Below are 26000 nucleotides of genomic sequence, written 5' to 3'. Positions count from 1 at the left end.
CCCCACCAGTTACCACCCTCACCCCCAAACCACCCCATCCCCTTGGTTATCCCCTCTCCCCCAAAACCAACCCCCTGACACCGCCTAGCCCCCCTCTCCCTCAAACCACTCCTAGCCTTTCAGTTACCCCCAAAACCAACCCCTAGCACCCCCTTGCCCCCAAAACACCCCTTAGCCCCACCGGTTACCACCCTCACCCCCAGACCACCCCCTGTCCCCTTGGTTATCCCCTCTCCCCCAAAACCAACCCCCTGACACCCCCTAGCCCCCCTCTCCCTCAAACCACTCCTAGCCCTTCAATTACCCCCAAAACCAACCCCTAGCACCCCCTCGCCCCCAAAACACCCCTTAGCCCAACCGGTTACCATCCTCACCCCCAAACCACCCCCTGTCCCCTTGGTTATCCCCTCTCCCCCAAAACCAACCCTGACACCCCCTAGCCCCCCTCCCTCAAACCACTCCTAGTCCTCCAGTTACCCCCAAAACCAACCCCTGGCACCCCCTAGCCCCCCTCCCTCAAACCACTCCTAGTCCTCCAGTTACCCCCAAAACCAACCCCTGGCAGCCCTCGCCCCCCAGTTACCCCCTGCCGGCCTCCAGACCCCCCACCAGTGTCCGGCCTGGCCCCCCCGCGGGTTCCCCGCTCTCTGTGACGCCCCGCGCGGCTGGAACGCGGCCGGGCCGGGCCGAGCCGGGCTGCGATGGGGGCGGCCCGGCGGCTGCTCGGCCTGTGGCTGGCGGCGGCGCTGGCGCTGGGCGCGGCCCGGGGCTGCTTGCAGTGCGACCCGGCCTTCGCCGCCCGCTTCGCCTCCTACCGGCCCCGCCTCAGCCGCAAGGCCTGGGGGCTCGGGGACGTGCCGGCCGCGGGGCGGCTGCTGCGGGGCTGGGCCGGGGACACGGTGCGGGGGCTGCGCCTCAGCATCCCCGCCGAGATCCGTGAGTGCCCCGGGCCCGGCCGGGCTGCCGGCCTCCGCCCCGGGACCCCCCCGCCACTGGGTCGAGCCTGCGACACCCCGGGGCCCCGAGTGACCCCCGGACACCCCCCGGGACACCCCCCCCGCCCCCCGGATCCCCGAGTGACCCCGGGACACCCCCCGGGACACCCCCCACCCCCCGGATCCCCGAGTGACCCCTGGACAGCCCCCTGGACACTCCCGGGGCCCCGAGTGACCCCTGGACACCCCCCGGGACACCCCCCGCCCCCCGGATCCCCGAGTGACCCCGGGACACCCCCCGGGATACCCCCCCCGCCACTGGGTCGAGCCTGCGACACCCCGGGGCCCCGAGTGACCCCTGGACACCCCCCGGGACACCCCCCGCCCCCCGGATCCCCGAGTGACCCCGGGACGCACCCCGGATCCCCGAGTGACCCCGGGACACCCCCCCAAGTTACCCCCCCGACTGCTGCCGCCCCTGGGTCCAGCCTGCAACACCCCTGGGGTCCCCGAGTGACCCCTGGACACCCCCCCGGGACACCCCCCGGCCCCCGGATCCCCGAGTGACCCCGGGACGCCCCCCGGGACACCCCCCGCCCCCCGGATCCCCGAGTGACCCCGGGACACCCCCCGGGATACGCCCCCCCGCCACTGGGTCGAGCCTGCGACACCCCGGGGTCCCCGAGTGACCCCGGGACACCCTCCGGGACACCCCCCGGATCCCCGAGTGACCCCGGGACACCCCCCCGGGATACCCCCCCCGACTGCTGCCGCCCCTGGGTCCAGCCTGCAACACCCTCTGGGTCCCCGAGTGACCCCTGGACACCCCCCGGATCCCAGAGTGACCCCTGGACACCCCCCGCCCCCCGGATCCCCGAGTGACCCCGGGACACCCCCCGCCCCCCGGATCCCCGAGTGACCCCGGGACACCCCCCGGGATACCCCCCGCCCCCCGACCGCCGCCCCTGGGTCCCCGAGTGACCCCTGGACACCCCCCTGGGACACCCCCCGGATCCCCGAGTGACCCCGGGACACCCCCCGCCCCCCGCCCCTGGGTCCCCGAGTGACCCCTGGACACCCCCCGGGACACCCCCCGGATCCCCGAGTGACCCCGGGACACCCCCCCGGGATACCCCCCCCGACTGCTGCCGCCCCTGGGTCCAGCCTGCAACACCCTCTGGGTCCCCGAGTGACCCCTGGACACCCCCTGGACACCCCCCGGATCCCCGAGTGACCCCTGGACACCCCCCGCCCCCCGGATCCCCGAGTGACCCCGGGACACCCCCCGGGATACCCCCCGCCCCCCGACCGCCGCCCCTGGGTCCCCGAGTGACCCCTGGCCCCCCCCCTGGGACACCCCCCGGATCCCCGAGTGACCCCGGGACACCCCCCCGGGATACCCCCCCCCGACTGCTGCCGCCCCTGGGTCCAGCCTGCAACACCCTCTGGGTCCCCGAGTGACCCCTGGACACCCCCTGGACACCCCCCGGATCCCCGAGTGACCCCTGGACACCCCCCCAGGACACCCCCCGCCCCCCGGATCCCCGAGTGACCCCTGGACACTCCCCGCCCCCCGGATCCCCGAGTGACCCCGGGACACCCCCCGGGATACCCCCCCGCCACTGGGTCGAGCCTGCGACACCCCGGGGTCCCCGAGTGACCCCTGGACACCCCCCGCCCCCCGACCGCCGCCCCTGGGTCCCCGAGTGACCCCTGGACACCCCCCCGGGACACCCCCCCCCGACTGCTGCCGCCCCTGGGTCCAGCCTGCGACACCCCGGGGTCCCCGAGTGACCCCTGGACACCCCCCGGGACACCCCCAGCCCCTGGGTCCCCGAGTGACCCCAGGACACCCGCCCAGGTTACCCCCCCGACCGCCGCCCCTGGATCCCCGAGTGACCCGGGGATACCCCCCCAGGTTACCCCCCTGACTTCTGCCGCCCCTGGGTCCCCGAGTGACTCCTGGACACCCCCCGCCCGCCGCCCCGGGGTCCCCGAGTGACCCCTGGACACCCCCCCGGGATACCCCACCCGACTGCTGCCGCCCCTGAGTCCAGCCTGCGACACCCCCTGGGTCCCCGAGTGACCCCTGGACACCCTCCGGAACCCTCCCGACCGCCGCTGGGTCCAGCCTGCGACACCCCGGGGTCCCCAAGTGACCCCTGGACACCCCCCGCCCCCCGGATCCCCGAGTGACCCCGGGACACCCCCCCGGGTTACCCCCCCGACTGCTGCCGCCCCTGGGTCCAGCCTGCGACACCCCGGGGTCCCGAGTGACCCCTGGACACCCCCCAGGACACACCCCACCCCCCGACCGCCACCCTTGGGTCCCCGAGTGACCCCTGGACACCCCCCGGGACACCCCCCAGCCCCCTGGATCCCCGAGTGACCCCGGGACACCCCCCCGGGTTACCCCCCCGGCTGCTGCCGCCCCTGGGTAGAGCCTGCGACACCCCGGGGTCCCTGAGTGACACCTGGACACCCCCCAGGACACCCCCGCCCCCCCGACCGCTGCCCCTGGATCCCCGAGTGACCCCGGGACACCCCCCCAGGTTACCTCCCGACTGCTGCCGCCCCTGGGTCCCCGAGTGACCCCTGGACACCCCCCGGGACACCCCCCGCCCCCTGACCGCCGCCCCTGGATCCCCGAGTGACCCTGGGACACCCCCCCAGGTTACCCCCCTGACTGCTGCCACCCCTGGGTCCCTGAGTGACTCCTGGACACCCCCCGACCGCCGCCCCGGGGTCCCCGAGTGACCCCTGGACACCCCCCCGGGATATCCCACCCGACTGCTGCCGCCCCTGGGTCCAGCCTGCGACACCCCCTGGGTCCTTGAGTGACCCCTGGACACCCCCCGGAACCCCCCCGACCGCCGCTGGGTCCAGCCTGCGACACCCCGGGTTCCCTGAGTGACCCCTGGACACCCCCAGGACACCCCCCGACCCCCGACCGCCGCCCCTGGATCCCCGAGTGATCCCGGGACACCCCTCCAGGTTACCCCCCCCGACTGCTGCCGCCCCTGGGTCCCCGAGTGACCCCTGGACACCCCCCCGGAATCCCCTCGACTGCCGCTGGGTCGAGCCTGCGACACCCCGGCGTCTGCGAGTGACCCCTGGACACCCCCCCGACCGCCGCCCCTGGGTCCCCGAGTGACCCCGGGACAGCCCCCCCGATACCCCACCCGACTGCTGCCGCCTCTGGGTCCAGCCTGCGACACCCCGAGTGACCCCTGGACCCCCCCCGGGACACACACTCCGATCGCCGCTGCCCCTAGATCGAGCCTGCGACACCCCCCAGGGTCCCCGAGTGATGCCAGGACACGCCCCCCCACAACATCCCCCCTGACCGCCGCCGCTGCCCCTGGCTTGAACCTGCGATGCCCCCTGGGTCCCCGAGTGACCCCTGGACACCCTCTCGGGATACCCCCCCCCACCCCCTGCCGCCCCTGACTCGAGCCTGCGACAGCCCCGGGGTCCCCGAGTGACCCCTGGACACCCCCCCCCGACTGCCACCAGCATCCCTGGGTCGAGCCTGCAACATCCCCCGGTTCCCCGAGTGACCGTGGGACACCCCTCCCAGGACACCCACTCTCCCTGGCCCTGCCTGTCCTGCTCCCATCCAGGCCCTGCCCTGGTTCCCCGAGTGACCCTGGGACACCCCCTTCCCTGCCCCCAAGTGACCCCAGGACCCCCCCACAGTTCCTGCCCATCCTGCTCCCCTCCAGACCCTGCCCCAGTTCCCTGAGTGACCCCAGGACACCCCACTCCCTGCCCCCGAGTTACCCCAGGACACCCCCCCCAGTTCCTGCCCATCCTGCTCCCCTTCAGGCCCTTTCCTGGCTCCCTGAGTGATCCCGGGACACCCCACTCCCTGCCCCCGGGTGACACCCCCCCGGCACAATACCACCACTCTGCCCCTCAGGCTGCCCTCCTCCCAAATCCCTGATTGATTCCAGGAGAGCCTCCCCAGGAGCCCTCCCCCATCTTCCCACCCTTTGGGGTCCCTGAGAGAGGAGGTTCCTCTCAGCCACTCTGGGATCCAGGAGTGACACCCCTAAGCACAGCCCCCCCAGAAGGGAGAGCCCTTGCAAGCCCTCTGGGTGCCCTGAGAAAGCAAGGATCTACTGGGCACCATCCTTCCCTCCTAGGCCTAGTCTCTCAAGATAGGAACCTCCTGTGGGCACTTGGCATTATGCACTGAGATCAATAGGTGCCTCTCAGATCCTCTAGAGCAGTGGTTTTCAAACTGGGGGTTGCGACCCAGTACTGGGTCGCAGAATGGAAGGCAGTAGGTCGCGGCAGCTCTGGTCAGCACTGCTGACCAGACTGTTAAAAGTAATGTTGGCGATGCTGCTTGGCTAAGGCAGGCTAGTTCTTACCTGTTCTGATACTGCACTGTGCCCCAGAAGCGGCCAGCAGCAGGTTCGGCTCCTAGGCAGGGGGGCCACAGGGCTCTGGGTGCTGCTCCTGCCCGAGCTCTGCACTCCCATTGGCCAGGAGCTGGGAGGGGCAGTGCCTGCGGAGAGAGCCCTGCAAAGCTGCTTGTGCTCCCTCCGCCGAGGAGCTGAACCTGCTGCTGGCTGCTTCTGGAGTGCAGCATGATCCGCGGTGCCAGGACAGACAGGAAGCCTGCTTTAGCACCCCCGCTGTGCTGCTGACCGGGAGCTGCCCACGGTAAGCCCCAATCCCCTGCCCCAGCCCTGAGTCCCCCCCAAACCCAGAGCCTCCTCTTGCACCCGAAACCCCTCATCCCCAGCCCCACACCAGAGCCTGCACCCCCAGCCCAGAGCCCTGACCTTCTCATGAACCCCAACGCCCTGCCCCAGCCCAGAGCCCCCTCCCACACCCTGAACCCCTCATTCCCAACCTCACCCTGCAGCCCTCCCCCCTGCATCCCAACCCTTTGCTCCAGCCTTGAGCCTTTCCCACACCCCAAACCCTCATCCCCAGCTCTGTTGGGTCACGGGCATCAACAGTTTTCTTCAACTGGGTAATGAGAAAAAAAGTTTGAAAACCACTGCTATAGAGGGGAAAGAGATCCTCTAAATACCTCCAGGGGGGCTAGAACAATTTGAATAGCGGGAGTTCTGAAAGTCATTGAACCAAACTGTAAACCCTGTACATAATGGAAACCACTTCAAGCTGGGGGTGCTGCTGCACCCCCAGCAGCCCTATTACAGAACCTATGGACATCTCCCATAGGCAACTGCTCAGCCTCTCTCCTCCCATTGGTGAGTAGCCCCATCTGACTGCATAGGGGCACAGTATTGCCAACCCCCATGTGTTCCAAAATTAGAATTCAGACCTCCAAAATTATGAGATTGGCATAAAAATTGAGGGTTTTTTTGAAGAAGAATAATAAATGCTAGTTAGGTCTTTTTATTTGCCATTGGGGGAGTCCGTTTTCAAGTTTTTTCTCCCCAACCAGAAAGGCTAGAAACATACTTTTAAAAAAAATGAGAAGAAAGAAAAAAGAAGCTGTGATTCTCTTCCTATCCCAGGACTCCAGAAGCTGGGGCTTTAAGAAAAAGACAAAATCTCATCCCAGATGGCAACACCGGGGAGGATAATCCTATAATCCTTCCATTATTCACTATATCTTGATTTTAGTAAGGCTTTTGACGCAGCCCCAAATAACATTCTCATAAGGGAAATGTGATCTAGAACTCTAGATTAAATTACTATAAAGTGGGTGCACAACTGGTTGAATGACCATGCTCAAAGAGTAGTGATCAAACTGGAGGGACGTAGCTAGTGGAGTCCTACAGGTGTGTCCTTGGTCCAGTACTATTCGGTATTTTCATTAATGATTTGAATAATGGAGTGGAGAAGATGCTTCTAAAATTTGTGGACGACACCAAGATGGGAGGGTTCCTAGAACTTTGGAGGGCAGGATTAGAATTCAAAACAAGCCTGACAAATTGGAGAATTGGTCGGAACTCAACAAGATGAAATTCAGTAAAGACAAGTGCGAAGTAATAGGAAGGAAAAATTGAATGCACAACTACAAAATGGAGAATAACTGGCTAGGTGGTAGTACTGCTGAAAGGTATCTGGGGGTTATAATGGATCACAGATTGAATGAGAGTAACCAATGTGATACAGCTGCTAAAAAGGCTAGGGGGTTAGCTAGGAATTGAATGCAGGTCTCTTAAGTCCCAGTCCAGTGGTGTACCCCAGTGATGGGCAGCCTTATTACACAGGAGGACCACATGAACCTAAGCACAGCCTTGGGTGGGTCAAACATTCTACATATACACCTCTACCCTGATATAACGTGACCCGATATAACACAAATTTGGATATAACGTGGTAAAGCAGCACTTCGAGGGAGCAGGGCTGTGCACTCCAGCGGATCAAAGCAAGTTTGATATAACGCGGTTTCATCTATAACGCAGTAAGATATTTTTGGCTCCCGAGGACAGCGTTATATTGGGGTACAGGTGTATTAATAAGATTTAAAGTCATCTGTATTGATTTATATTTTAAGTTCAGCTTGTTTCGTATGTATTTTGATAGATTGTTTCTATGTACAGTACTGTCTATTTACACATTTGTATAAACTAAATGATGACAAAACCCTAATGAATTAGCCATTAGTGTATTGTGTTGAAGCAGGCTGTGGGCCTTATGAAATGTTCTGGTGGGCTGTGCATGGCCTGCAATCTACTCAACAGGCCACACTTTCTAAAAAAGAACTTGTCCCTTTTGAACGATCCTGGATGGGAAAAGATCAGTATCTGTCCCTTAGGAAGAAATATAAAACCAAACCCCAAAACTGAACTGACAATTGAGGTTGTGCAAAACCATGTCAACATTTGACATGGGATGTGAACTTCTGAAGTTCTGCTGCTAGGACTTTAAATGAAGGAGATTTTTAAACAAACCTAGTGGGATTTTAAATGTCTCATTGAAACGTGACAAAACCCCTTCTTACATGACTGGAATACTTACAAATCTTGACCTTAAAATGTACTCCAAACTAGTGAGATCTAGCAGGAATTTATGCTATTTGGAGATAATCTATGTTATACAAGGTGCGTGGAAGGGTAGGATGAGCAGCCATCACGTGAAGCTATGGTAAGGAAAACGCAGAGTACAGTCCCAGTCTATGCACTGTGAAATGTAAACTTCATGGCCCAGATCCTCAAAGGTATTTAGGTTCCTAGCTTCTATTGATGTAATGGAAGTTAGAAGTCTATATACCTTTGAACAGTGGCTCTCAGCCTTTCCAGACGACTGTCCCCCTTTCAGGAGTCTCATTTGTCTTGTGTACCGCCAAGTTTCACCTCACTTCAACACGACTTGCTTACAAAATCAGACACAGAAATACACAAGTGCCAGAGGACGCTATTACTGAGAAATTGTTTCTGTTCTCATTTTTGCCATATAATTATAAAATAAATCAATTGGAATATAATTTTTGTACTTACATCCAATGTATAGTCCATAAAGCAGTATAAACAAGTCATTGTCTGCATGAAATTTTAGTTTGTGCTGGCTTGGCTAGTGCTAGTAGCCTGTTGTAAAACTAGGCAACTATCTAGATGAGGTGATGTACCCCCTGGAAGAGCTGTGTGTACCCCCAGGGGTGTGCGTACCCCTGGTTGATAACTACTGCCTTTGAGGATCTGAGCCCATAACTCTTGGGGCTGTAATCTTCCGCTGCACAGTATAAACAAGACAATCAGGGCCTGTGGTTTGCACTTCTACTTTTTGATGTATGTTTATGTCATTTTAATCTCATTTCCCTTCCTCCCTAGGCCCCATTCAGTTCATTTGCCATCATGCATGTCAGTCTTTCCTAATCTAACTATTAATTCAAGGAGCAAATGAACATCTCTTGAGAGAAAAGATTGTTTCTGTTTTACCTTGCCCCTTAGCCTTTGATTGTGCCTGCCCTTCATTAGCACAGATCCAACCGGGGGCGGTTCCAGGCACCAGCGCACCAAACGCATGCCTGGGGTGGCAAGCCACGGGGGGCAGCCTCTGGGCCGCTGTGAAGGCGGCAGTCAGGCGGCTTTTGGCAGTGCGCCTGCGGGAGGTCCGCTGGTCCTGTGGTGGTGGTGGCAATTCGGCGGTGGGGACACCGAAGGTATGGCACCGGCAGACCTCCTGCATGCATACCACCGAAAGCCGCCTGACTGCCGTGCTCGGGGCGGCAAAAACCATAGAGCCGCCCCTGGATCCAACAGGAATAGTTACAAATGGAAATTTTACCTGGCTCTGCAAAGAGAGACTAGTTTACTAAAAGTTTGGAATCTGTTAAACGGTTCTGAGCTTGACGAATTGTAGCATTCAGAACATTTCTATTTTAAATTGAGTTTTTAACGTTACTTCCCAGGGACTGCTCCAATGTCATTTTCATTTCTTTGGAATCAGAAAAGGTTGGTTATGTTTTGGAATCTTCATTAAAATAAGAGATGATATTGATACAATATGGTGATGCCACAGCCAGATATAGGCCTCCTGCTGCTAAATAATCTCCCAGGTGAAAATGAGCCATGTTAAAAATATACGGCAAAGTAAACCCACATTTTCTAAGACAGAGGTGGTCATTCTATGAAAATATTCCTGATCACCTGTCCTTATTTCTGTAAGGTCTCTGTGTTCGGCATTTCATTTGCATTCTGACTGGCTTAGTTATCTTTAATTCAGCCAATGCCATGTTCATCAAAACTGTATTACCAGCTGCCACGATATTTGCTGTTCTTGCTCAAAGCATCAGCTCCTGGAGTCATGTGAATATGGGAGAATCTCAGCTTTCCCTTTTGGTGGTTTTTAAAAAGTATGCTCCTACCCCTCATGGTTGTATAAATGTGTTCGGGACGTACCCTAAAGGCTCACAAAATAAGGCAAATAAAAAAACCTGCAAATGTATTATTTTAAAAAAATCTCATGATTTTTCAGGTTCCTCACTCCAGATTTTTTGAATACTTGGGATTGACGGTGCTGGAAAAGTGAAGGGTTTGTCTGAAAACCAACTTGCTTGTAGTTTTGAAGTGAAACTGATTCTAGTACAGAGGACTCACACAAGGCTGTTCAAAACACATAAGCCCCAAATGCAGCATTTAAATGGGTTTCAGATGAAGAGTTTTTAAACAATGTTTCTAGATTCTGTAGCCTGCACCATGGTCACTTTGAACAGAAATTTCACTGATCGGGTCTAGATGCTCAATATTTCTAGTGACCTCAAGGAGTTCCTTTTCTCTGTTCTACATTCCCAGCTCTGGATAAGCTGCATGAAATTGCAGCCAAAGTGTATGAAAAACTTGACATCCTGTTGAGTGGAAAAACGTACCAACCAGGTAAGTTAGTTGACTTGCGAAAAGGGGGATGCGTCGTACAGAAGGGTTGGTGATCTACTCTGTTGCCTAGCGAAGTAGTGGAATGGGTCTCCATTGCAGGGCTTACCATTAAGTCAGGACGTGGTGATGGCTATCAGCAGCTGGATGGAAAATAAATGGGAGAAAATATATTAAAATGGAAAAAAATAGATGTTGGGGCTTGATCTTGGGAGATGTTGAATACAAAACTCTCACAGACCTCATGGGATCAGGGCCATGTTCTGTATTTAATTTCACGGGTGCCTTTTTGTTGACCAAATATAACCATTAGTGTTATAACTCAAATGAGGTTCATTTCAGTGTGAGGTTTAAAGGATGAAAAAAATGGTTTTATGCCATTTTTTTATTGATGGTGTCCAGACAGCCAAACTGTTTATCCAAAAAAAAAAAAAAAAGTGCTTTTTTTCACCCTGGAAAGATCAGGAATGCTACATCCAGTCTTCCCTGGTTTTGCTAGAAGACTCATGGGACTAGGTATTGGTGATGCGTGGTGGGAGCTTTACGACACTTTTTACCCTGTTATTTCTCAAGAGATTCCTTAAATAAGTTTTAGCAACAACAAAATACAAGTTTTAAACCCTCTGAATAAAAATCACTCCCGCCCTAATTCATCAGGTTTCACTTGTGTATGATTTCTGGTATCATAGCTTGGTCCCCCAGACATCTGTACAGTCATCTAGGAAAACAAGATGACAAAACTTTCATTTCCAATGTTAAAAGGAAGCAGGATTTCCTCCCTTTTTTATTTTTAAAACTTTCAAGCTGCCCATCTTCATCATAAAGAGCCACAAACCCAGTTTGTGCAGGCCACCTTTAATACAGATCCAAGGCAAGGCAGAAATATTTGCCATACCGGGATTACTGGAGATACAATAAATTATTATTGTAATTTACCGTAAATTACAGAGTAGCCTGCAGTGAAGTTCTATTTGTATTATTATTATTGTAGTGTGGTAGCATGTAGATGCCACGCTCATGGGCCTGGGCCCAGCGTGCTAGGGGCTGTATAAACACAGAATGAAAAGCCAGCCCTGCCCCTAAGAGCTGACAGGCAGACTGATGGGGGAGCACAAGGAAACAATAGGACAATATTGGTCGCTTTCGTTCTCTCACCTAACAGGATCACTAAAAGCCACAGATTAATTGAAACAAAACAAAGCAAATTTCTGCCAACATTGTCATTGTTTCATGAGCTTTGTAAGCATCTCTGAGAATGACACAGCTTTTTTTCAGGGGACAAGGATACAAGCGTAGCAGAAATGCAAGGGACTTGGGTTGGGATCTGGATGGACCGGGAATGAAGCCCTAATTCTGCCACCATGTATGCACTCAACTTCTAAGCACATGAGTAATCTCCCTGAAGTGAATGGGAATACTCACAGGCATAAAGTTAAGCATATGCGTGAATGTTTGCGAAATCGGGTGCTAATTTACGAATATTTTTTCCCCATACGATCTGACAGAAGCACACCTAGTCTGTAGCACTGCGAATTCTGGTTAAAGCCTGCCCTTTTGGGGAGAGGATCCAAATTTCTTAGGCCCACTTTCATTCAGTAATATTTTTTGTGTCCTGATGTTGACGTGCATGTCGGGAGTTACAGACATTATCTGTTTAAATGACGGCCCAAGACTGAGCTGAGTGCTCCCTTGTTGTCTAGAGGCGCTTTCTGATTACCTCCAAAAAGCTGGCAGAATCACTAAGGGGAAATAAAGTCAGCTAGAGTCGGCTGTATTGATTCAGGAACAAAGCTGAATTATAGCCAGGAATACGTGAGCCACTGGAGCTCTAACTTACGATTAGGGCCCTACCAAATTCACGGTCCATTTTGGTCAATGTCACGGTCATAAGATTTTAAAAATGGTCAATGTCATGATTTCAGCGATTTAAATTGAAATTTCATGGTGTTGTAAGTGTTGGGGTCCTGACTCAAAAAGGAGTTGGGGGGGTGTCACAAGGCTATTGTAGGGGGGGCTGCAGTACTGCTACCCTTACTTCTGCACTGCTGCTGGTGGCAGCGCTGCTTTCAGAGCTGGGCAGCTGGAGAGCCCAGCAGAGCTGCCACCAGCAGCAGTGCAGAAGTAAGGAGGGCATGGTATGGTATTGCCACCCTTACTTTTGCCCTGCTGCAGGCAGGGTGCTGCCTTCAGAGCTGGGCACCTGGCCAACGGCCTCCACTCTCTGGCCGCCCAGCTCTGAAGGCAGCGCAGAAGTAAGGGTGGCAATAACGCAACCTCCCTAGAATAATCTTACGATCCCCCTGCAACTCCCTTTTGGGACCCCCAATTTGAGAAACGTTGGTCTCCCCTGTGAAATATGTATAGTGTAGGGCAGGGGTCCCCAACCTTATCGTCTGGCGCCCGCCAGACAAAGGACCGTGGCAGCAGTAAAGCATCCGCCGAAATGCCACCGAAATTCAGCGGCGACCTCTGGATGACATTGCTTGTCAGTGGCAAGTGGCGTCATCCAAAGGCATCGCCGCTGAAATGCCGCCGAATTTCGGTGGATGCTCGACCGCCGGCCAGGACACGAGCCCACGGGCACTGTGTGGGGACCCCTGGTGTAGGGTAAAAGCACACGAAAGATCAGCTTTCACGGGGGGAGATCAGATTTCACAGTCCGTGATGCGTTTTTTTTTCATGGCCATGAATTTGGTAGGGCCCCATGTATGATTTAACATGTATGTTGTGGCAGCACCTACCTGCTAAGCAGGTCAGAGCCCTTCTGCATTAGGTGCCATACAAACAAAGTAAATAATGGCCCCCGTCCCAAACAACTTACATCGTTCTCTTTCTCCAGGTATTCTCCCTCAACGCCTGCAGGCCGTTTTTCAGAACCAGATCCAGCTGCTGCAGAGAGCTATCATTGAAAGTGAGCCTTTTCCCCTTCCTCTGCATGCCACACCCTCCGCTTTGGTCTCTGTTGGTAGCACCTGTAGCTGCGGTAAAGAGGGAGTGGAAGAGTGTGAAGGTGAACACCAGTGTTGTGAAGGGAGGGGACTGGGGTCAAAGGGCTGCTGAGTGTTGACACGAGGCTGTCAGGGGAAGGGAGGGGTTTTATCAGACAGTGAGGGCAATTTCAGAGCCAGAGCTCCTGGAGCACGGTGGGCAAGGGGCAGGATGGCAGGTGGTATCTCTGAATCGCCAAGTGGGCTGGGGACGGAGGAGCTGTCAGGGCAGGACGGGACTCAGGAAGTCTGCAGAAGATCCTGGGGCCTAGAAAGGAGATCTCATCCTGGACCATTGAGGGGAGATTTCTGAGTAGGTCAGGGATGGTCTCCAGCTTTGCGGTAGGGCTAAGGGGAAGCAAAGCTGTGTTTTGAACTGCCTGCCTGACACCATGAGAACTGAGACTCCAGGGAAAATGAGGGCGTTACAGTGCTTGAGGGGAGGGGATAAGTAAGATCACGGGCAGAGTAGCAGGTCCTAGTTTTCACACCAGAGAGCACTGAGGAAGCAGTACCAAGTGATTAGAGCACTAACTGGGAACTTCAGAGATCCAGGTTCAATTCTCTGCTCTGCCACAAACTTCCTTTGTGACCTTGGAGAAGTTCCTTAGTCTCTATGCCTCAGTTTCCCTTCTGTGTAACAGGGATAGTAGCACTGCTCCACACGGGGTTGGGGGGAAGGATATAGCAAAGAGTGGGAGGCACTCAGGTGCTGCTGTCTGAGGGCCAGATAAGAACAGTCGATAGTGTCTTTAGTGCCTGTTGTTAATGGTGAGCAGTTGAAACAAGGGCTCTTTAATCCTAATGAACTCTCCCTGTGTTTCCTAGGCAGACTGGAGTGTGAACGTCACTGTGGTAAGTCGGGGGTTGTGGGGTTCATTATTAATGATTTAGCTTTGTGGTTCTCAGCTCTTTCCACCTTGCAGCCCCCCTTCCAGTTAGCCATGTGGGGAGAGCATGGTGGGCATGACCTCCACCTTTTGAGACCCCTGATCTGAACAAAAAGCATGACATTGAATCCGCCCAAATCAGTGCTGGTCCCATTAAAGTTAATGGCAGAACTCCCATGGACTTCACAGGGGGCTGAGATTTCACCCCAGACCTATAATCTCCACTGTTCCAGCAGCGACCAGAAGTTACTGCTGATATGTCTAACAGGCGACTTCCCCACGCAGTCAGTGTCACTCTTGTATGTTACAGGAATCTTTAGATATGACGCTGTCTCCTGCATGAATTGTAACGTCTCCAGACCAGCTTGTTTTGGATATAACTGCGAGTAGGGAGCACGTCTTTATATGGAGCGCGTGTTTGTGTGAGAGAGAACTGCCCTTCAGCTCCGGCTGAGCCCTGTGGCTGGGCTGTACCCAGGAATGTTGGTAACTGCCTAAGAGAGGGCAGAGGAAATATATGTCTTCTTTAAAGAGACTAGATTATTAACAGGGCTGTTGATTAACCAGGTAGTCCCACTATAAGAGAGACATCTAACAAAAAGTCCTTACCCCACCCCTCTAACCATCCACCTATCCACAGTTGTGTTCAAACCTTCCCTTTCTTCAACAGGTCATCAGAAGAATGGGAAGCAGCCTTGAAAGGCCTTTTTGATTACATGTAAGTGTCAGCTCATTGTTCAGCTTTCCAGGATCTGTCACTAAGGCCATGTCTACACTAGGAGAAGGAGGTTAAAAACATCTTCCTAGTGAAGACAAGGCCTTGTGGATGGTGTTGGTTTAGGTTTTTAGTTCATTACACAGGGTTTTTAATGAGCTTTCCAAATACAGTACAAGGCTCTGCTCCCGGAACCCTTACTCACATAAGTAACTTGAATGGGACCTGTTTGAACTAGAGTAGATCGTTTAGAAAAACATCTACTCTTGCTTGAAAGATTGCGAGTGGTGGAGATCTAAAACCCTAACCAGCAGTGGGCAGCAGTTTGAGGGAAATGCATCGGGGTGGGAGAGGACCCAGATTTAAGAGCTACTTTGACCCTCTTTGGTCCCTCATCTAACAGGGCAAGTGTTGATGGGGGTGGGGATGCCGTTCTGGTTTCTGCTCGCAGCATCTGCACAGCCTGCAGCGATGTAGCTGTGGGCAGCTCAGCTGCCCTTGTGCCAGGAAAGCAGAGCCATGCACTGATGGCTTGAGGACGGGGAGAAAACGATGGGCCCCTAAACAGAATGTTATTACCTTAAAACCCCGTGTGGCTCTGAGGTGGGAGCAGGCAGGCAGCAGCCCTGTTCAGATACTTTTGCAGGGGAGGAAAGATGTTGAAAACACTGAGCTTCTGTCCCTGTGGCAATAGCTGTTACTGTAAGAGGTAGCACTGGTGTGGTAGGCTCTGGATTTCCTCTTCTCTAGCATGAGAACGCCAGGGGTAGTTTAACATTTGCTGCTGGAAACCTTTGCCCAGGTTCAGAGCTCTGCTCTCCGGGGGTTATTCTAGTGGAACTCCACTGGCTGATCTGGAGGCCTGACTTGGCAGCCATCAGTGCAGTAGTGGGTTGTCTGTGTACTGCCTCCTGCCCAGCCCTTTCACACTGCGTTCACTTGGGCTCCATGCTGGGCCGGCTCAGACCCTGTCTATAAGGTTGAGTCCCAGAGCGAGGGGAGAACCCGCCATTCTTCAGCTGGGGGAATCCCTGACATTCCTATTTCACTGTGTGTTTCTTCTTTTTCAGAAACAAAATATACCAGTAAGTGGGGCATTTTTTCCTTACCAGCTGGAAAGACTCCAGGACCAGTAGCAGATATTTTCTATCTACCGCTGATATTTTCCACTCTGGTGACTCCCTGTAGGGAAACAGGGATATGAAATGCTGCAGCCCTTTCTCTGACCCCTGGGCTGATGGTTCCTAATGGGAAACTGAAGGCATCTGTGCTGCAGAAGGGGGAAGGGCTGCTACCTTGGGGTCAGATTCTCCTTTCACTGACCGTTATAAATCAGGGGTAACTCCGTTGACTGCAGCTGAGTTACACCAGGATAGGTGAGAGCTGAATTGGGCCTAGCCTGGGAGTCAGGGCATTAGCCTAGGGCTTTGAAGACATGGTTCAGTTCTCTCCTCAGGTGAATCACGTCTCTCTGGCTCAGAAATCAGTGGGAGTCAGGGGCCTAACCAGCTCTGAGGAGCTGGGCTTTAGGCCCAGTGGAGGTAGTAGCAGGTCTCTACCTGCATTGATCAGTGTCAGCTGGTGGAACAACCTGCCATTAACTCAGGGCTGCAGGCACCAAGGCTGCCCCTTCCAGCAGCAGTGCTCTGAACAGGACAGCAGATTCTGCACAAGTGAAGGAGAAAATCCCCCATTTGGGGGCTCAACCCTCTGAGCCTGGATGGGGGGCTGCAACCCCTCTTCCGGCCCTTCCTGTGGCAGTGCAGGGTGTGGGGAGGGGCGCTGGGCTGGAGGGGGACCTGGTAGGGGCCTTGCAGCCCAGCTCAAGGATGAAGTTGGTATGCTTTCCTCGGAACTGAAGGCCCTCTAATCTCAGGTTTTCTCCTCAGGCAATCAGCAAGGTGGCTAGTTGCCTTGAGAAGGATCCCAGGCTTCCTGTGAGTGTCTGTTTGGCTTCAGTGACCCAGTCCTTCAAGTGGCCTCCCTGAAGGGCAGAGATTCGTTTCACACAGCCTAGGGAGCCAGCTGCCATGAATCCCATCCCATGAAGCGCTCCAGGCCCATGCCAGGCCTCGGCTGCTGAGCGCTCCTCCAGCACTGAGATACACCCAGTTCCTTAGAAGAGGACTGATCCTTCAGGCGGCTAAGCGTTCTTTTCTCCTGGGCTCAGCCCTTTTAACACCTATGGATGAGAAATGAGCTGTTACTGCCACTACTAGGCATAGGACAGCTATATTCTCCAGCACTGCTTTGTCAGTCACCTCCCATTGCTTTGGGAAGTGGGATTAGGACCAGGCCTTTCAATCCTACAGTGACCGCTCCGCTTCTTAATTCATATTCTGACTGTGCTGTGTACGGCTGGTCAGTGCAGAAGCAGTATGCTCCAGGGGGCAGGCCGCTGGCTGGGATTCCCAGCTCTGCCACTGAGACAGCTGGGGCAAGTGACTTCTCTCTGGGACTATTCCCCCTTCCACCCAGGGTCTGTTTAGACTGTCAGCTCTTCAGGGCAGGGACTGTGTCTCGCTGTGCAGCATGATGGGGCTGACCTTGTCTGGGGTCAATGGGCTCTACCATACTGACCTGTAATCCCAGGATAACTAGCCTCCATCCTAGTCTGATGAGAGCAAACTAGTTTTCTGGCTCAGAGGATTGGGGGCAGGGGTTGGTTTTTGACAGCAGTGCTCAGCTACCACCCAGCTCTCTAATAAGCATCTTTGTCTTTCAGCAATTGCACATCCACCAGGTAAGCAGGCACCAGGAAGGGGACTTGTTAATTTGAGCATAAACTGTAGCCAGCCTCCTGCTCTTTCAGCAAAAGAGCCTCAGTGTTGAGGGGAATCTTTTCTGGGGGATGGGGCTAAATAAAAGGAGCTAGATTATCATTTCCCTCCCACCTTTCTGCTGGGCCGCCTCCTGCCCTCAGCAGCACATTGCAACCATCTTTGGAAGCAGTGGGAGGGCACAGTTTCATGCAACTTTTAATAACGCTGAGAACAGACAAGCCTACTTTAGTATTGAGGTGGCATGGTGAAGCCAGAGAACTATATGCAACCCCACTGAATTCAGATTTTCCTCCCTGCTTCTTCCCCCTCCCCCCTTAAGTGTAGCCCCTAGTGTAATGAACACAGCACTCCTGTCCCAGAGCACGGTTTAGGTACATGCAGCTCTTGGCCACTAGGCTGCACTACTGCCCATGCTGTAGGAGCCCTGGCTTCGCAGTCACGTTTGTGCCCAAAGCTACAGTCTTGGCCCTAGTACTTCCTGCTGAGGCCAGTCACGACCCTCTAGATTTAAGGAGGCAGAAAATCTTCACAAATTGAAGAGTTGTTGCTTTTAATAGGGACTGTGTTTAGTGTATTTCCTTCCACTGAGAGAGGGCACCCGTGCCCCCTTTCAGCCCCTGCAGTATTGCATTTACTAGAAAATTATTAATCTTGAATGTTTTCTTCTCCCTTCCCTATAGCCCAGCAATGCTAAACTTTAAAAGTAAGTTTGCAAATAGATGATTTCTTACAGCTTTACAGGCTGGGGGCTAGCTGGATCTGTGGTTGCAGTTGACTTTTTCCTCCGGGTCTCCCTGGCCAATAGCAGCACTGCTAGAGACAGGAGCTGGCGTTTGCCAGCATTCTAACCATGGTGTGGACCTGCTCACCAGGGGTAGATGAGATGGAGCCAGGGCCCGGCTCCATTGGCCCTAGATGGAGGGTGGCTTGGTGATACATGTTTAGCAGAATTGCTAGTGTAGACACCACAGGAAGGGCTCTCCAATCTGCAGTACTGCTGGAGGTTATTGGCCTGCACAGAGCAGTGGAAGATGCAGTTTGCAGATGTTTGGGGAACAAGGACGATGACTGGGGTCCCTTGTTCAGCCTCCTGGAAGGTAATGGTTTGTATGCGTTTTGCCATTGTTTGTGGGGCCTTAGCAGGAGTTGAAGTCTAAAAACGAGTAGAAGAGGGGACAGAGGGTAATTCCTAAGGGAAAAGCGAATTAAAACTACCCAGTACGTGGAGCTGGAGCCAGCAGGTGTCCGAGTCTGAAAGGCAGAAGCTGGATTTAAAATGCAGAGTGGTTAGCAAAAGTCATAATCCTCACACCAGCTAAAATCATGTTCTGTTTCCGCATGGTTTCCATTTGCCTTTAGCTGCAAATGCACAAGAGGGGGCATCAGTGCTCCTCTAACCATGGGACTTATGCGAGGGCAGGCCTGCTCCATGCTGCCCCCCTGAGCTCTGCCAATGCATCTCACCTGTTAATTGTGACTTTTATTAAATGGCAGTTTTTCTTGAGTCAAAACTAGACCAAACCTTTCCCTGCTGCCCTATGGCATGTTGAAACAGAGTTCTGTTTTCTCTGCCCTCAAAACTGAAGCCACAGTAAAGATAAAACAAGCCTTTCTGCACTGTGGTTATGAAGGCTCCAACCATCTGAGAGCACTTTTCCTTGCTCCCAGCTGGAGTATCTGTAAACAGGCCATCTTTCTCCTAGCTTGAGTTTCATTGCAGATAGCGGACTGCAGCCCTTAGCTTCAAAATGTTTCCTCTACTGCTACCTCCTTTCCTGGGTACTCAAAGAGGCTGCACTAGTTCCATTCATCACATGGGCCTAGCTGCTTTTCAGACCAGTCCAAGCACTGATGGGTTTTTGTTTCTTCTGCCTCCAAGGGATAAAGGCCAGCATGTCTGAGACTTGGCACAACACACTTGTGAACAGGAAGACTACTGGATGGCCCAAATACAGAATCCCCCCCACCACAGTGATAGACTGCTGAGCTGCAATTTTTTAAATGAACACTTAGAACGTATTAGGTGTAAGGGAAATTAAACATTAGAAATTATCAGTGGAGTGCTATGTTATATTTCTATACATCATCATCATGTTTTACACACGCAACTCAAAGGTGATTTAATCAAAATGCATCAAGCCACTGGACAGCAGGAAATAATTTTTTATCCAAATGCCTGCATAAAAGTTTCCCTGCCACTTCAGTTGCATTCATGAGTTTCTGTATTCCACTCCAGAACCGGCTGCAATTTCAGTGATGGCTAAAATGATCTCTTGAAAATGCTTTATAAAAACCTCATCTACCAATCTTAATAAAAGGCTGTAAGACTAGAAAGGTATTACAAAAATCAAAATTAATTTTTTTGAAATTTTATTAGATCATCTTGACACAAAATTGTTACAGCAGCTTGTGGTCTTTCTTCGTAAGGGAATGTTGATAGCAAATAAATTCTTTAATATAACACATCAGACAGTTTCAAAGGTCTAGAATCACTGCACAGGATTCTTTTAAGAGAAGATTCTACATGCTAAAGTGACAGTTTTCATCCATGAATGTTTTAATTCCCCCACCCCCAGTAATTAAGGAACATTATTATCCTTTAAGACAATTGTAATATGTTCAGTTTCTAATACACAAACTGGCTAACCAAGGGAGGTTGAGCGTCATTACCAAACCAGACCATTTCACCAGCTCAGGAGCCTGCTGCAAAAGGATTCCGGCAGTACACAAGTGCAATCAGACAGCAGACATTGCTGGTCCTAGCAATAAAGCCGCAGCAGAGCCTTCAGAAAACGCCCTGACATGGGAAGAGTGTAAAGAGGCACAGTGTGTCTAACAAAAGGTAAGATAGGGATTGAGTTCTGATCTCACCCTTTGTCCCCAGTCTGTAGGGGTGTTATCAGTCTGCTGTGCAATACTGACATTTGTAGGAGGGGAGAAGTTGCCAAAAACTTAAGTGCAGACATTGTCCATGTCTTATCTCCTCCACCGGGGCCCTTTTGGTAGTAGCAATTGACAGTTCTTTACCCACAGCTCAAAGTAATAACCGTTCAGTGCATTCCAAGTCTGCTGGAAATAGAACAGCAGAAGGAAGTTACAAATGAGAGATTTTGGAAAGTGATGCCAGTTAAGAGCACAGTCCTCATTTGTACAGAAAACTCCCTTTCCAGTCAGTGATTCCAGGTGAACTCTCAACAGCACAGAATGGAGTTATTTTATCCTTTATACCCTCGTAGTAACTCGTACCACAAACACAAGTGTGTAGTGTTCTCCATCCAGTCCCGCTCTTCCCTCCTGCATGGCCCCAATTATACCTTGGCTGCTGGGACCTGGCTATGTCCAAATGTACCTTCATGAAAGCAGGGCCAGCACAATGCTCCAGGGACCAACTAAATACATTATCACTTCTCAACACTGATAATACAGGGACAAACATTTTGGAGCAGGAGGTATTTAGGTGACAAATTTCTCCAAGCTGCTACTGGTCAACCTCATCTGGTGAGCAAAATCATAAACAAAATAAAAAACTGGAACAAAAAACCTTTGGATTTCCAGTTTCTTTGCTACATTCTAACTTTTCAGGAATGTGAAATTTCAGTGGACTTTACAAAGCACGTCAGCAGAGATCACTTATGGAGAGACGTTTAATAGGCCTTGTTTTGGGGATGAACAGGAGCAGAGAGGACTAAGGAGTCAACGCTTCTCAGCCCATGTTTTAGCTGTCATTAACAGAAGGTAAGGCCCTAGGCAGCTACCATAAGCAGAAACCCAGGAGTGTCCCAAACTCTTACCAGGTGCCTACTGATTAGCTCTTACGATATCAAGGAGGTTGATATTCAGGACCAAGTGAGCTTGAGAGGAGGCGGCGGCTGCCTTCAAGTCCAACACCAGCCTCTGCTAAAAACATACACCTACTAAAGCAGACATATTCCATTGACAAGGGCCAAGGCAACCTTCTACGTTAACAATGCTACTGATAATGTTCTGCTCCATATGGGAGGCAGGTGTATTGGATTGCTGGGAACTGCTGAATAAATAACCCCTCAAACATGTCAGGATGTCATTGGGCCGGAAAGGGTTAACATCACGGTAAAAAGATTCCAAATAAAAAAGGTAACATACAGCCTTCAAATGTCTAAACTGCAAACGATGGTGGAGTTAACTGAAAAGCATGTGCCCCAGGATAGTACATGCGTACGAGGGAAAAACGAACACTTGGATCTGTTTGTCTTACACTTCGTCAAGTGCATCTCTTGTAGTTGCAATATTTATAAAGACTATTCAGCACTTTGATAATGTCTCTTTCATCTCATCCAGCAAGTTGCTCAGCAGGGTGGAATCATTACATTTTCCGTCAACGGATACTGAATTCTCTCCCTTTAAAAAAAGAGTCAGTCAGTCAGTCAGTCAACCCTTTCTTTAGTAAGGGCACAAGTCTACTCCCAGCAGGAGTCCAGGCAGGCCCTAGGTCTGTTCTTTGGGAGGGTGATAGGCAGTGGCGGATTAGCCACTGAGCCAATGGGGCCTGTGCCCAGGGGCCTTGGCCAACTGGGGTGCCCTGGGTCGCTGGGGAAGCCCCCGTGCCCCAACTCTGCGGCAGCAGCCCCAGGCGTGGGAATCCCTAGCGCCCCCAGACCCTGTCAGAAACCACAGGACAGGGGAAGCAGGGGAGGGGAGGAGGAGGAGAAAGGAGCAAAAGGGGTTGTGGGGATGCAGAATGAGGGGAGACCTTGGGTGGAATGGGGGCGGAGCTGCAGGCAGAAGGGGTGCTCCACCCCCACTTGCTCTAGCCCAGGGCCCCAGGAAACCTTAATTCACCTCTTGTGATAGGATGAGCCCTGCACAACGACACTGGCCCCTGTTCATTCAGTCACAGGACAGCATGAACAGAGGTTTGTCCATGTCAGCCCAGGCAGAGGGGGCTCACCAGGGTCACTCCCAAGCAGCTCTGCTGGCTGAATGAAGCCACCCTGAATCCCACCCTGTAAGATTTTTATGAACTGGGAATATTTCCACCTTTGCCTTAAAACTGGAAAAAAGGCTCCCAGATAAGCTAGTTTCCACCTGACTGCGCCATTGCCGAACCGTATGGAGCACTCACCTTTTTTACCAGTAGGCAGACATGATGACCTTGGATAGAACGACTGTACATTGATGCACAAGAGTCAACTCGTTCCACAACTACAGAAGAAAGCAGTCATTTTTATTTAACAGGTTTTTCTACCTTCTCCTAAAAGAGTAAATACAGCCGCAGTCTGGGACCATCCCGCTGACAGCAACCTGCCCCATGAGTTACGGTGGTTGGATGTCAATTTGCTTGTTCACATTTTTGGGTTATTTTGGCATATCAAGTTTAATTATTGATGTTGACTTCACAAAACTGACCTTCCTGCAGCAAAGTGCATATTTATCCAAAAGCTGTTAATTTAGCCTAACAAACACTCGCCATCTTAAAGCCAAGCAGCTTTGGTGAAGAACTGCTGGGCACCAGGATGTGGTGAAGACATTCCACTTTAGTCTAGTCATTTAGAATTTGCAATTACTCCAAGATATAAAGCTAAATTCTTCCCATTCCAATTAAATGTAGTGCTGGTGATTGACAGCACTGGTGGCTGAAGTATTCTCTCCATAGAGCCAGCAGCAGTGGCTCACTGAACTGGACAAACGGTTCAGGCTTTAATTAGTTCCTTCTGAGACAGGGATACACGTCTACTAACATGGGGCCAAGACTCCTTCCTCCAAACTGGCTTCACCTGGACTGAGTTTGAATCAATGATCTAGAGCTTAAGAGCATCTACCTTCCCTTGGCCAAGCTCGTCCCTTGCGTAGTAATTTCAGAATAAGAAACCCTGCAGCAGGTTCTGTGTTAGGAACTCACCTGAAAAATGATGATAAAAACAAATCTTTGCTAGTAGATGTTGGAAAGAAATGCTAATTCCATCTACTTTTATAGAACTCATGTGCAGATCCCCCGACTCCAGCAGCTTGGCGAAAGCATCACTGCAAAAACATGAAGGAGGGATCATGGTATACACTTAGACTACAAGCCCATGCTAAGCTCTTTTGTGACAGCACCATGCGGCTTTAATGAGTCTAATCGTGCAGCAGCTCATATACAATTACGATCTAGCAGGAGACTCCGGTTTAGGAGTGGAACTGGGATCTAGCCTCCAGCTGTCTCAGGGTATCCCTATGATCTCTGAAACAGGGAGAAGGAGAAAAATATGCTGCTTATTCAGTGACCTACGTTTGCCAGCCCATCACACACCACGATTCATGCTGTGTTGGGGTAAAGGAGGATGGAAGGACATATGTTTTAAGTAAGGAGTAGGTTACATTTTCCTCAGAACAGAAAAACTACAAATAGAAGCAACCACTGGCTGGGAAAGTCAGGAACATGCTGCGCATCTGCAAAGCTGGCCCACAACCAAAGCTTCATGTGGGTGCCAATGCCGCGAGGTGCAGAGGGGATGTTGAAGCCCCTTCAGGTGGCACTTACCTATAGCAAGGCGTTGTGATCAAGTATGAAGCGCAACTGAAGTGCAATTTGAAATCTAGTTTTTCATGGGTTGAACCGTTATCGTTCTGCAACAAGTCAAAGGAAAGGAGATGAAGGGAAGCCTGGAGGCAGCAAGAGAGGGTGCCTACCCCAACCAACCACACAGAGGCATGGATGAGATTTCACTGACTCTCTCTCAGGTTAAGCATCCCATTAAGGCTCACGCCTGAAGGGCTAGCCGGGGACTGAGGGGTGGAGTTACTGCCACAATTAAGGAATTTGACTTTGGGCCACCCAGCGTATTAAGAGAGATGAGCTTGGATTTGTCATCTATGCACGCGGAGTAGTTAAAGGACAGTTTAAACACAGTGAACCAGACGGATCTGGCCAAGTTTTAAACTCCACGTCCTGCTGAAATGAAGATTGAACAGACTGAATTTGGCCGATCACACTGTGATGGAGTTTCACAATCTGGGAAACAGCCTGAGAAGCAAACAAACATTTTCTATTCCCCATCCTAGGAAAAGGGTAGATTTGCAACAGAGCTTATAAAAATTGAAAATTGAGACCACAACAATGGCTCTCTCGGAGTTGGCCGTCTACTTGGATTTGGGACTGCAGCTTTATGTTCAAATACGTCACTAATGTGACTACTTGTTGCAATTACACTAGAAACAGCAGATTTTGAAAGGCCAGAGCTTGGTACTTAAACCTCTTAGCCAGCTCCACTCTTGCTCTCAGGATTACACCCAATTACAATCCATTTTTCCAGCCCTTAGAGCTATGGAGCCTAGGTGTCAGTGTAGAACTGATCAGGGAAAGCTGAATCTCCTGCTCGCCAGTGACATTGAGACTGACCTCCCCCCCCTCCAGGCAGATGTCTCCCTGTAGCGAGCCGCTAGCTGACAACAAGCAGCGCAACCTGAAAACTGTCACATACTGCCAGGAGTGACACTGCAGGACATGCTCATTTTAGACTCAGGATGCTTTTTGTACATGTAAAATACTTCCCAGGTTGCACAATGGGCTGGTGTAGCAGAGGTGAAATGGTGCTTCAGAGATGCTCTAAAGCAGTGCCTATCCATGTCAAGCTCCCTTACGCAGGTCCAAAGGAAGGCAGAAGTAGAGAGTTTAAAGCTGCACTTACTTTCACTATAAAGGACAACGTTCCTTTTAGCTTCTGAGCCATAACAATGCTCTGAAGAGTAAACACAAACTGGGCTTCGTTAGAGATTCCTAGCGTGAAGAGAGGAGAGAGTGGAGTCAGGACATAACTTGTGTCTCTTATTACGTGGCTAAGATTTTAATCATTAGCATTCTGCAGCAGCACCGGACATAGGCATGGAGCATAACCAATGCCTGGTTCTGGACCCTGATTAAGGTTGGGATTTTCAAAGGAGCCTAAGGGGGTCATGCAGCCAGCACACAGAAAATCAATAGAATTTGGTCACCTAATTCCTTTGAGTCACTGAAAAGTCCAGCCTAAAACCAACTACCACCATCAGCTGATATCTGTTCAATGACCCCTGCTGGCAGGATATGTATTTCACAATGGCAACATACTGCTGCCAGTGTTATAACAGGATTCAGATACCAGTAATGGCACGACACTTACAAGCAACTTTCTTTTTTTAAAAAAAAAAGCACCACCAGCTGACATGTTTGTGAGGCTGCAGCCAAGGAAAGAAGTGCTGGGATGTGCCCTCCCTGGCAGCAGCCCCATAAACTTGCCTGCAGCTGGTGCTCAGGTCCTCCCAGTGCTTCCTTCTGGGGCTGCAGCCTGGCAAACCTACCTGCAGCTGGCACCACACAGGAGGCAAGAGGCTGCAGGCTGGGAGGGGAGGCTGTGGCAGGGCCACAGCAGGACTGCATCGCAGACACTGGAG

At 52.3% G+C, this 26000-nt stretch overlaps 2 protein-coding genes across 3 annotated transcripts in view; one reads left to right on the top strand and one right to left on the bottom strand.

The window, feature by feature from the left end:
* The first annotated feature begins 701 nt into the window (after positions 1–701).
* Positions 702–19667, top strand: IZUMO4 (IZUMO family member 4). The gene is made up of 11 exons (XM_030540808.1): positions 702–936; positions 10163–10243; positions 13080–13151; positions 14056–14082; positions 14428–14503; positions 14788–14835; positions 15903–15917; positions 16722–16769; positions 17558–17575; positions 18296–18318; positions 19495–19667. The coding sequence occupies exons 1-11, from the start codon at positions 702–704 to the stop codon at positions 19599–19601; spliced, it is 750 nt and encodes a 249-aa protein (XP_030396668.1). The 3' UTR covers positions 19602–19667.
* Positions 19668–19968: 301 nt separating this feature from the next.
* Positions 19969–26000, bottom strand: part of AP3D1 (adaptor related protein complex 3 subunit delta 1) — a 71055-nt gene continuing 65023 nt past the window's right edge. For both annotated transcript variants that reach the window (XM_030540843.1, XM_030540844.1), the window contains 5 exons: positions 25262–25350; positions 24115–24200; positions 23494–23615; positions 22717–22796; positions 19969–21992 (listed from right to left, as the gene is read on the bottom strand). In XM_030540843.1, coding sequence (XP_030396703.1) covers positions 21897–21992; positions 22717–22796; positions 23494–23615; positions 24115–24200; positions 25262–25350 — 473 coding nt within the window. In that variant the 3' untranslated portion in view covers positions 19969–21896. The remainder of the gene's footprint in view (positions 21993–22716; positions 22797–23493; positions 23616–24114; positions 24201–25261; positions 25351–26000) is intronic.

The sequence above is a fragment of the Gopherus evgoodei genome, chromosome 22 (assembly GCF_007399415.2).
Source record: "Gopherus evgoodei ecotype Sinaloan lineage chromosome 22, rGopEvg1_v1.p, whole genome shotgun sequence".
In the NCBI taxonomy this organism is placed as follows: domain Eukaryota; kingdom Metazoa; phylum Chordata; order Testudines; family Testudinidae; genus Gopherus; species Gopherus evgoodei.
Note: the sequence above shows the minus strand (reverse complement) of the source record. Positions and strands in the feature narration are given on the sequence as shown.

Coding starts and splice junctions, on each gene's coding strand:
- IZUMO4 (XM_030540808.1), top strand. CDS start 702: ATGGGGGCGGCCCGGCGGCTGCTCGGCCTGTGGCTGGCGGCGGCGCTG. Junction 14,083..14,427: donor GGAGTGTGAACGTCACTGTG/GTAAGTCGGGGG, acceptor TGTATGTTACAG/GAATCTTTAGATATGACGCT. Junction 14,504..14,787: donor TGTTTTGGATATAACTGCGA/GTAGGGAGCACG, acceptor TTTCTTCAACAG/GTCATCAGAAGAATGGGAAG.